Source organism: Triticum dicoccoides, chromosome 3A (assembly GCF_002162155.2).
Source record: "Triticum dicoccoides isolate Atlit2015 ecotype Zavitan chromosome 3A, WEW_v2.0, whole genome shotgun sequence".
Classification (NCBI taxonomy): Eukaryota; Viridiplantae; Streptophyta; class Magnoliopsida; order Poales; family Poaceae; genus Triticum; species Triticum dicoccoides.
Window position 1 is genome coordinate 217,278,158 of NC_041384.1, and position 12,654 is coordinate 217,290,811.

Genomic DNA, 12,654 nt, shown 5'->3' on the forward strand with positions numbered 1-12,654 from the left:
TTGTTAGCTTGTTCTTTGGCTTTGCCATTCTTGATTATATAAGCAAATATTTGCATTTCTCATCCATACTCACGTTATTGTAGAACATCAGCAGAACACACGTGATTGCTTGTGTTGGGATGCAAAATTCTAGAATTTAGAAATTGTATTCCTCTGTTCTCTTAAGACTATTGTTCGATACTTAAGAATCTAAAGCCAGAACTGACTTGGGTGGTTATGCAAAATGACTCACATCTTTAGTTTAAATAGTGTTAAAAAGTTTATTCAAGTACTCCCTCCGTTCACAAACATAAGATGTTTTAGCTTTTTTCTGAATCAGATGTATATAGACATGTTTTAGTGTGTGCTTGTTCACTCAGTTCAGTCCGTATGTAGTCCATATTGAAATACCCAAAACATCTTATATTTGTGAACGGAGGGAGTAAATGCTTCAGTCCTTTATATGCTTGTAAAATTTTCATGGAAAACGAATAATTTTCATGCCATGTATTAGTGCTCCAAAAATTGAATTCTTGGGAGCTCTTCGTCAATGTGCAAAGGTGATTTTTTGTCCACGAAAATTTACACGGGCTCGAACATTTACTACTTGTGCATCTTTTCTGGATTTTTTTGTCATTTTAAATCATTTTTCCAGTATAAGTGTTCATTATCTTACAATAGATCTCAGGTTAACATATTATTTATATTTTGGTAGGAAAAATTAGGTCCTATAGCTCATAAGCTGCCGTGCATAGCCCAACATTTCAGCATTCTTACCGCAGCTAATTGCAAATAAGTCTTCATTTTGGGGAAGCTTTCTGGTGGCTTTGAGTTTTATGTATATCTTTGTTATGTTCTTGCAGGCAAAACAGGAGTAATTATAATTTTTTTACATTGTAGCAGCTTTCCTTTTGGCCAACACTGTTGCTCCCGCTTTCAAAAAAAAAAACACTGTTGCTCCCCCTTGTAACAACATTAAACCCTGTTATCATGTTTATATTGCAGATGCTGATGCGTTCAATGGGCTGTGCAAGCTTGTGGTGAACGGCAAGGTGAAGGAAGTTTTCCTGTAGAGGAAGTCATTTGCGAGATCAAGCTCACTATGAAGACAGTTTGTGTTGTGTGTGTGTGTCTCGCTTATTACTGCCTTCACTTGTAGTAATCACTACTAGTAAGCAATGCATAGCAAACCTTAGGTTTATATTATCGTTGCTTGGATTTAAATCCTGGAACTGGAAGGCTGCATTTTGCGTGAGCTCTCTCCCCATTCACCTTGACGAGGAGCTGAGCTGATATTTGTGTCGGGCATTGCGAAGTACTCCAAAGTCCAAACTGATGCCAAATTGAATGTCCAGACATGGAGAGTGAGCCCCTTCCTGGTTTGATTGCTTGCACACTCAGCATGTTGAGCGAGTAGCTTCTGACCGATTTTGCTTGCCGTCCAACCTAGTGGTTCATCCATCGATGTTACTGCAGATTCGCATTGGCATGTTTGGGTTTATTTCGGACCCATCTTTGTGTGTGTGCGCGCGTGCGTGCACGAATGAAGTGCCTTAAATTAATTAAGGAACGGGATGCTTACAATCATCTAATCTAAAATAAGCTAAAAAAATTAACAGGTGGTGCATCGAGCACTGAAACGAGACTGCGCATCTCATTTTCTCATCATCACTGGATCACAGATGATCCTTTTATTTCAAAACTTGCAAATACGTTTTTGTAGAGAGCGGCTTCTCATGTAGTATCAGATTCCAAAAGAAAAAAATGGCTCTACTTGCGCAAAATTCTAAAATGCTTTTTTTTCGAGGGTACTCAATTGCGTATTTTTATAGAAGGAGAACAAGATTTACAAGATTCCGCATGACGATGCGAACATCGTCGTGGGGGCACCCACTCCACTCAATCTATCTAGTTCAATGTCTCACAAAACGTTGCAATCCTCCTACACCGTTAGCCATTAAGTTCCATTCTCTAATCTCCTCTAAGATCACACCAGCTAGGTCTTTCGCCGTCATTTGCTGCTCTCTTCTGTTAAAAACTCTGGCATTTCGCTGCTTCCACAACACCCACGCTGTGCATATGACCAAGCTGTCAAAACCTCTTTTCTCCTTTCCATGGAAGCTTCTGCGCTTCTGTAACCACCATTCCACTATAGTGTCCTCCGTCGATGGTCTCGTGGTTGGTAACTGAAGCTTATCCATGCAGGTGAACCAAACTTCTTGGACATACACACAGCAAGTAAGAATGTGCTTCACATTGTCTTCATCTTGCAGGCAGGTGAAACAAGGCGATGGAAGATCTTGCAAACCATGTCGAGCTCTCCGGTCCGAAGTCCATATCCTATATTGCGAGGCCAGCCATGCGAAAATCTTGAGTTTTAGCGGTGCATAGCTTCTCCAGATGCAAGTGGCCGCCGGAGCTCTTGTCAGGCCTTGGCAGAGCCTATCGTAGGTGGCCTTTGCCGAGTAAGTGCCCTCCTCTCCAGCACAAGGCTAAATGTGTTGGGGAACGTTGCAGAAAATTAAAAATTTTCCTACGGTTTCACCAAGATCCATCTATGAGTTCATCTAAGCAACGAGTCAAGGGAGAGAGTTTGCATCTACATACCACTTGTAGATCGCGTGCGGAAGCTTGCAAGGTGATGATGTAGTCGTACTCGACGTGATTCGAATCACCGATGACCAAGTGCTGAACGGACAACACCTCCGCGTTCAACACACGTACGGGACGGGAGACGTCTCCTCCTTCTTGATCCAGCAAGGGGAAGGAGAGGTTGAGGAAGACAGCTCCACCGGCAGCACGACGGCGTGGTGATGGTGGAGAGGCAGTACTCCGACAGGGCTTCGCCAAGCACACAACGGAGGAGGAGAGGTGTTGGGGAGGGGAGGGCTGCGCCTTGGAGGGTGGTCCGGCTGCCCTCCCCTCACCCCTCTATTTATAGGGGGAAGGGAGAAGGGGGCCGGCCCCCTAGAACCCATCTAGGGGGGGTGCGGCGGCCTAGGGGAGAGGGGAGAGGGTGGCTTGCCCCCCAAGCCAAGGGGGGCGCCCCCTCTAGGGTTCCCCCTCAACCCTAGGCGCATGGGCCCAAGGGAGGGGGGTGCGGCCAGCCCACCAGGGGCTGGCTCCCTGCCCCACGCAGCCCATGTGGCCCCCCGGGAGGGGTGGCCCCTCCCGGTGGACCCCCGGAACCCTTCCGGTGGCCCCGGTACAATACCGGTATGACCCCGAAACTTCCCGGTGTCCGTTTGACAACTTCCCATATATAAATCTTTACCTCCGGACCCTTCCAGATCTCCTCGTGACGTCCAGGATCCCATCCGGGACTCCGAACAACATTCGGTAGTCACATACTAGTCTTCCTAATAACCCTAGCGTCACCGAACCTTAAGTGTGTAGACCCTACGGGTTCGGGAGACATGCAGACATGACCGAGACGCTCTCAGTCAATAACCAACAGCGGGATCTGGATACCCATGATGGCTCCCACATGCTCCTCGATGTTGTCATCGGATGAACCACGATGTCGAGGATTCGATCAAACCCTGTATGCAATTCCCTTTGTCAATCGGTACGTTACTTGCCCGAGACTCGATCGTCGGTATCCCAATACCTTGTTCAGTCTCGTTACCGGCAAGTCACTTTACTCGTACTGTAATGCATGATCCCGTGTCCAACACCTTGGTCACATTGAGCTCATTATGATGATGCATTACCGAGTGGGCCCAGAGATACCTCTCCGTCATACGGAGTGACAAATCCCAGTCTCGATCCGTGTCAACCCAACAGATACTTTCGGAGATACCTGTAATGCACCTTTATAGTCACCCAGTTACGTTGTGACGTTTGATACACCCAAGGCACTCTTACGGTATCCGGGAGTTACACGATCTCATGGTCGAAGGAAGAGATACTTGACACTGGCAAAGCTCTAGCAAAAATGAACTACACGATCTTTTATGCTATGCTTAGGATTGGGTCTTGTCCATCACATCATTCTCCTAATGATGTGATCCCGTTATCAACGACATCCAATGTCCATAGTCAGGAAAACATGACTATCTGTTGATCACAACGAGCTAGTCAACTAGAGGCTCACCAGGGACATATTGTGGTCTAAGTATTCACACGTGTATTACGATTTCCGGATAATACAGTTATAACATGAATAAAAGACATTTATCATGAACATTGAAATATAATAATACTTTTATTATTGCCTCTAGGGCATATTTCCAACAGTCTCCCACTTGCACTAGAGTCACCAATCTAGTTACATTGTGATGAATCGAACACCCATAGAGTTCTGGTGTTGATCATGTTTTGCACGTGAGAGAGGTTTAGTCAGCGGATCTGCGACATTCAGATCCGTGTGCACTTTGCAAATCTCTATGTCTCCATCTTGAACATTTTCACGGATGGAGTTGAAACGACGCTTGATGTGCCTGGTCTTCTTGTGAAACCTGGGCTCCTTGGCGAGGGCAATAGCTCCAGTGTTGTCACAGAAGAGTTTGATCGGCCCCGACGCATTGGGTATGACTCCTAGGTCGGTGATGAACTCCTTCACCCAGATCGCTTCATGTGCTGCCTCCGAGGCCGCCATGTACTCCGCTTCACACGTAGATCCCGCCACGACGCTCTGCTTGCAGCTGCACCAGCTTACTGCTCCACCATTCAACATATACACGTATCCGGTTTGTGACTTAGAGTCATCCAGATCTGAGTCGAAGCTAGCGTCGACGTAACCCTTTACGACGAGCTCTTCGTCTCCTCCATAAACGAGAAACATGTCCTTCGTCCTTTTCAGGTACTTCAGGATATTCTTGACCGTTGTCCAGTGTTCCTTGCCGGGATTACTTTGGTATCTTGCTACCAAACTTACGGCAAGGCTTACATCGGGTCTGGTACACAGCATGGCATACATAATAGATCCTATGGCTGAAGCATAGGGGATGACACTCATCTCTTCTTTATCTTTTGCCGTGGTCGGTGACTGAGCCGAGCTCAATCTCACACCTTGTAACATAGGCAAGAACCCCTTCTTGGACTGATCCATTTTGAACCTCTTCAAAATCTTATCAAGGTATGTGCTTTGTGAAAGACCTATGAGGCGTCTCGATCTATCTCTATAGATCTTGATGCCTAATATATAAGCAGCTTCTCCAAGGTCCTTCATTGAAAAACACTTATTCAAGTAGGCCTTAATGCTGTCCAGAAATTCTATATTATTTCCCATCAAGAGTATGTCATCTACATATAATATGAGAAATGCTACAGAGCTCCCACTCACTTTCTTGTAAACGCAGGCTTCTCCATAAGTCTGCATAAACCCAAACGCTTTGATCATCTCATCAAAGCGAATGTTCCAACTCCGAGATGCTTGCACCAGTCCATAAATGGATCGCTGGAGCTTGCATACTTTGTTAGCGTTCCGAGGATCGACAAAACCTTCCGGCTGCATCATATACAGTTCTTCCTTAAGATGCCCGTTAAGGAATGCCGTTTTGACGTCCATTTGCCATATCTCATAATCATAGTATGCGGCAATTGCTAACATGATTCGGACGAACTTTAGCTTTGCTACGGGAGAGAATGTCTCGTCGTAGTCAATCCCTTGAACTTGTCGATAACCCTTAGCGACAAGTCGAGCTTTATAGATGGTGACATTACCATCCGCGTCTGTCTTCTTCTTAAAGATCCATTTGTTTTCTATCGCTCGCCGATCATCGGGCAAGTCTGTCAAAGTCCATACTTTGTTTTCATACATGGATTCTATCTCGGATTTCATGGCTTCAAGCCATTTGTTGGAATCCGGGCCCGCCATCGCTTCTTCATAGTTCGAAGGTTCATTGTTGTCTAACAACATGATTTCCAGGACAGGGTTGCCGTACCACTCTGGTGCGGAACGTGTCCTAGTGGACCTACGAAGTTCAGCAGTAACTTGATCCGAAGTACCTTGATCATCATCATTGTTTTCCTCTTCAGTTGGTGTGGGCATCACAGGAACGGTTTCCTGCGCTGCGCCACTTTCCCGCTCAAGAGGTAGTACTTCATCGAGTTCTACTTTCCTCCCACTTACTTCTTTCGAGAGAAACTCTTTTTCCAGAAAGCATCCGTTCTTGGCAACAAAGATCTTGCCTTCGGATCTTAAGTAGAAGGTATACCCGACAGTTTCCTTAGGGTATCCTATGAATATGCATTTTTCCAACTTGGGTTCGAGCTTTTCAGGTTGAAGTTTCTTGACATAAGCATCGCATCCCCAAACTTTTAGAAACGACAGCTTAGGTTTCTTCCCAAACCATAATTCATACGGTGTCGTCTCAACGGATTTAGACGGTGCCCTATTTAAAGTGAATGTAGCTGTCTCTAGAGCGTATCCCCAAAATGATAGCGGTAAATCGGTAAGAGACATCATAGACCGCACCATATCCAATAGGGTGCGATTACGACGTTCGGACACACCGTTTCGCTGAGGTCTTCCAGGCGGCGTGAGCTGTGAAACGATTCCACATTTCCTTAAGTGTGTACCAAATTCGTGACTTAAGTATTCTCCTCCACGATCTGATCGTAAGAATTTTATCTTTCGGTCACGTTGATTCTCTACCTCATTCTGAAATTCCTTGAACTTTTCAAAGGTCTCAGACTTGTGTTTCATTAAGTAGACATACCCATATCTACTCAAGTCATCTGTGAGAGTGAGAACATAACGATATCCTCCGCGAGCCTCAACGCTCATTGGACCGCACACATCGGTATGTATGATTTCCAACAAGTTGGTTGCTCGCTCCATTGTTCCGGAGAACGGAGTCTTGGTCATTTTGCCCAAAAGGCATGGTTCGCACGTGTCAAACGATTCATAATCAAGAGACTCTAAAAGTCCATCGGCATGGAGCTTCTTCATGCACTTGACACCAATGTGACCAAGGCGGCAGTGCCACAAGTATGTGGGGCTATCGTTATCAACTTTAAATCTTTTGGCATCTACACTATGAACATGTGTAATATTACGCTCGAGATTCATTAAGAATAAACCATTGACCATCGGAGCATGACCATAAAACATATCTCTCATATAAATCGAACAACCATTATTCTCAGACTTAAATGAGTAGCCATCTCGTATTAAACGAGATCCAGATACAATGTTCATGCTCAAACTTGGCACTAAATAACAATTATTAAGGTTCAAAACTAATCCCGTAGGTAAATGTAGAGGCAGCGTGCCGACGGCGATCACATCGACTCTGGAACCATTCCCGACGCGCATCGTCACCTCGTCCTTCGCCAGTCTCCGTTTATTCCGCAGCTCCTGCTGTGAGTTACAAATATGAGCAACGGCACCGGTATCAAATACCCAGGAGTTACTACGAGTACTGGTAAGGTACACATCAATCACATGTATATCAAATATACCTTTGGTGTTGCCGGCCTTCTTATCCGCTAAGTATTTGGGGCAGTTCCGCTTCCAGTGACCCTTCCCCTTGCAATAAAAGCACTCAGTCTCAGGCTTGGGTCCATTCTTTGACTTCTTCCCGGTAACTGGCTTACCAGGTGCGCAACATCTTTGCCGTCCTTCTTGAAGTTCTTCTTACCCTTGCCCTTCTTGAACTTAGTGGTCTTATTGACCATCAACACTTGATGTTCTTTCTTGATTTCAGCCTCTGCTGACTTCAGCATCGAGAACACTTCAGGAATGGTCTTTTCCATCCCCTGCATGTTGTAGTTCATCACAAAGCTCTTGTAGCTTGGTGGGAGCGACTGGAGGATTCTGTCAATGACCGCCTCATCTGGGAGGTTAATGTTCAGCTGGGTCATACGGTTGTGCAACCCAGACATCTTCAGGATGTGCTCACTGACAGAACTGTTTTCCTCCATCTTACAACTGTAGAACTTGTCGGAGACATCATATCTCTCGACCCGGGCATGAGCTTGAAAAACTAGTTTCAGCTCTTCGAACATCTCATATGCTCTGTGGTGCTCAAAACGCTTTTGGAGCCCCGGTTCTAAGCTGTAAAGCATGCCGCACTGAACGAGGGAGTAATCATCAGCACGAGACTGCCAAGCATTCATAATGTCTTGGTTCTCTGGGACGGGAGCGTCACCTAGCGGTCCTTCTAGGACATATTGTTTCCTGGAAGCTATGAGGATGATCCTCAGGTTCCGGACCCAGTCCGTATAGTTGCTGCCATCATCTTTCAACTTGGTTTTCTCTAGGAACGCGTTGAAGTTCATGTTGACATTAGCGTTGGCCATTGATCTACAAGACATATTTGCAAAGGTTTTAGACTAAGTTCATGATAATAAAGTTCTAATCAAATTATGAACTCCCACTTAGATTAGACATCCCTCTAGTCATCTAAGTGTTACACGATCCAAGTCGACTAGCCCGTGTCCGATCATCACGTGAGACGGACTAGTCATCGTAGGTGAACATTCTCATGTTGATCGTATCTTCCATACGATTCGTGTTCGACCTTTCGGTCTCCGTGTTCCGAGGCCATGTCTGCACATGCTAGGCTCGTCAAGTTAACCCTAAGTGTTTTCGCTGTGTAAAACTGTCTTATACCCGTTGTATGTGAACGTAAGAATCCATCACACCCGATCATCACGTGGTGCTTAGAAGCGACGAACTGTAGCAACGGTGCACAGTTAGGGGAGAACACTTCTTGAAATTTTATAAGGGATCATCTTATTTACTACCGTCGTCCTAAGTAAACAAGATGCATAATACATAATAAACATCACATGCAATTATATAGTTGTGACATGATATGGCCAATATCATATAGCTCCATTGATCTTCATCTTCGGGGCTCCATGATCATCTTGTCACCGGCTTGACACCATGATCTCCATCATCATGATCTCCATCATCGTGTCTTCATGAAGTTGTCACGCCAACGACTACTTCTACTTCTATGACTAACGTTTAGCAATAAAGTAAAGTAGTTTACATGGCGTTATTCAATGACACGCAGGTCATACAAAAAAAATAAAGACAACTCCTATGGCTCCTGCCGGTTGTCATACTCATCGACATGCAAGTCGTGAATCCTATTACAAAGAACATGATCTCATACATCATAATTCATCATTCATCACAACTTCTGGCCATATCACATCACATGATCAATCGCTGCAAAAACAAGTTAGACGTCCTCTAATTGTTGTTGCATCTTTTACGTGGCTGCAATTGGGTTCTAGCAAGAACGTTTTCTTACCTACGAATCACCACAACGTGATTTTGTCAACTTCTATTTACCCTTCATAAGGGCCCTGTTCATCGATTCCGCTCCAACTAAAGTGGGAGAGACAGACACCCGCCAGCCACCTTATGCAACTAGTGCATGTCAGTCGGTGGAACCGGTCTCACGTAAGCGTACGTGTAAGGTTGGTCCGGGCCGCTTCATCCCACAATACCGTTTGAGCAAGAAAAGACTAGTAGAGGCAAGTAAGATGACAAAATCCACGCCCACAACAAATTGTGTTCTACTCGTGCAAAGAGAACTACGCATAGACCTAGCTCATGATGCCACTGTTGGGGAACGTTGCAGAAAATTAAAAATTTTCCTACGGTTTCACCAAGATCCATCTATGAGTTCATCTAAGCAACGAGTCAAGGGAGAGAGTTTGCATCTACATACCACTTGTAGATCGCGTGCGGAAGCTTGCAAGGTGATGATGTAGTCGTACTCGACGTGATTCGAATCACCGATGACCAAGTGCTGAACGGACAGCACCTCCGCGTTCAACACACGTACGGGACGGGAGACGTCTCCTCCTTCTTGATCCAGCAAGGGGAAGGAGAGGTTGAGGAAGACAGCTCCACCGGCAACACGACGGCGTGGTGATGGTGGAGAGGCAGTACTCCGACAGGGCTTCGCCAAGCACACAACGGAGGAGGAGAGGTGTTGGGGAGGGGAGGGCTGCGCCTTGGAGGGTGGTCCGGCTGCCCTCCCCTCACCCCTCTATTTATAGGGGGAAGGGAGAAGGGGGCCGGCCCCCTAGAATCCATCTAGGGGGGGTGCGGCGGCCTAGGGGAGAGGGGAGAGGGTGGCTTGCCCCCCAAGCCAAGGGGGGCGCCCCCTCTAGGGTTCCCCCTCAACCCTAGGCGCATGGGCCCAAGGGAGGGGGGTGCGGCCAGCCCACCAGGGGCTGGCTCCCTGCCCCACGCAGCCCATGTGGCCCCCCGGGAGGGGTGGCCCCTCCCGGTGGACCCCCGGAACCCTTCCGGTGGCCCCGGTACAATACCGGTATGACCCCGAAACTTCCCGGTGTCCGTTTGACAACTTCCCATATATAAATCTTTACCTCCGGACCCTTCCGGATCTCCTCGTGACGTCCAGGATCCCATCCGGGACTCCGAACAACATTCGGTAGTCACATACTAGTCTTCCTAATAACCCTAGCGTCACCGAACCTTAAGTGTGTAGACCCTACGGGTTCGGGAGACATGCAGACATGACCGAGACGCTCTCAGTCAATAACCAACAGCGGGATCTGGATACACATGATGGCTCCCACATGCTCCTCGATGTTGTCATCGGATGAACCACGATGTCGAGGATTCGATCAAACCCTGTATGCAATTCCCTTTGTCAATCGGTACGTTACTTGCCCGAGACTCGATCGTCGGTATCCCAATACCTTGTTCAGTCTCGTTACCGGCAAGTCACTTTACTCGTACCGTAATGCATGATCCCGTGTCCAACACCTTGGTCACATTGAGCTCATTATGATGATGCATTACCGAGTGGGCCCAGAGATACCTCTCCGTCATACGGAGTGACAAATCCCAGTCTCGATCCGTGTCAACCCAACAGATACTTTCGGAGATACCTGTAATGCACCTTTATAGTCACCCAGTTACGTTGTGACGTTTGATACACCCAAGGCACTCTTACGGTATCCGGGAGTTACACGATCTCATGGTCGAAGGAAGAGATACTTGACACTGGCAAAGCTCTAGCAAAAACGAACTACACGATCTTTTATGTTATGCTTAGGATTGGGTCTTGTCCATCACATCATTCTCCTAATGATGTGATCCCGTTATCAATGACATCCAATGTCCATAGTCAGGAAAACATGACTATCTGTTGATCACAACGAGCTAGTCAACTAGAGGCTCACCAGGGACATATTGTGGTCTAAGTATTCACACGTGTATTACGATTTCCGGATAATACAGTTATAGCATGAATAAAAGACATTTATCATGAACATTGAAATATAATAATACTTTTATTATTGCCTCTAGGGCATATTTCCAACAAAATGAACTTGTCTTCCTCCAAGGGATCTCTCTGTAATGTGGCCACTGCATGTCTGAGGTGCATTAGTTGCAGTTGTGCCATGAATGACATGTCACCTTGTATGTCTTGCTCCCATATGTTATGAGCCAACGCTTGTTGCACTGTTCGCGAGTTGATCACTCGTGTTTCCACCATGGTTTGAATGTTTGGGGCAATGTCCTGAGTTTTAAAGCCCTATATCCATCTGTCTTTCCAGAAGAGTACACGATCGCCACGTCCAACCTCTATTCTCACCAGGCTATCAAACACCATTGTTGCATCGGTATCAACTGTGAGCGCAAGGTTGCTCCAAGGCCTATCCTTGTCAACTCTTCTCAACCATTCCCACCTAACTCTGAGCGCTAGGACTTGGCGTTTCAAGTTTTTAATTCCCAACCCACCGAAGCATGTTGGCCTGCAAATGGTGCTCCAAGCAACCAAGCATTGACCTCCATTGATTTTGTCTTTGCCCGCCCGGAAGAACAATCTCATACATGCATCAATCTTTTCAAACACCCACTCCAGAGCATCCATGATTAGCAGTTGATGTACTGGCCTGGCAGTGACGACGGATTTGATCAACACCAGTCTGCCCGATCTCTGAATGAACCCTCTCTGCCATCCAGGGACCATTTTCTTCACCATGTCGAGCAGAGGTTGCCACTCATTTCTAGTCAGCTGACGAGTGGCCAGTTGCAATCCAAGATACCTTATAGGAAACTCCGCAAGCGAGCATCGCAGTAGGTTGGTCACCCTAGCTATATCTTCCTGTTCCCCTCTAATTCGCCGTGGACTTGCCATAGTTCACCTTAAGGCCCGAGGCCGTCCCAAACACAAGCAGTGCCTCCCTGACGAATAACAGATCTTGGAGTGTAGGGCGAATGAAGAACGCGACATCGTCGGCGTAGATAGAAATGCGTTGAGCCGCCGAGATGCCTCTGAATGAGCTTAGTACTCCCTCCTCTGAAGCTCTAGAGACCGTTGTTGTGAGAGCATCCATCGCAATAACGAATAGCGACGGGGAAATTGGGTCACCTTGCCTGAGGCCCTGCGCGTGAATAATGCTTCTGCCCGGCATGCCATTAACTAAGATGTGAGTGGAAGCTATTTGCATAAGTATGGACAGCCATTTGATCATCCTGTGCCCGAAACTTTTCGCCTTGAGCACCTCAAATAAGAACGGCCAAGAAAGGGAGTCGAAAGCAAAAGAGATATCCAATTTGAGGAAGACACCCTTGCATTTCCGCGAAGTGATCTTTTTGGCTACTTGTTTGACAAGGAGGAAATTGTTGTGAAGGCATCGTCCTTTGATGAAGGCCGACTGGTTGAAAGTGACTAGATCCTTCATAAACGACCCGACTCGAACTGCCAGAAGCTTCGCAAA

At 46.6% G+C, this 12,654-nt stretch overlaps 1 protein-coding gene across 1 annotated transcript in view; it reads left to right on the plus strand.

Annotated features, from left to right (window-relative positions):
* LOC119267905 (replication protein A 14 kDa subunit-like) overlaps positions 1-1,364 on the plus strand; it is a 3,130-nt gene extending 1,766 nt beyond the window's left edge. The window contains exon 3 of the mRNA XM_037549356.1: positions 985-1,364. Coding sequence (XP_037405253.1) covers positions 985-1,052 — 68 coding nt within the window. The 3' untranslated portion in view covers positions 1,053-1,364. The remainder of the gene's footprint in view (positions 1-984) is intronic.
* Positions 1,365-12,654: the final 11,290 nt, after the last annotated feature.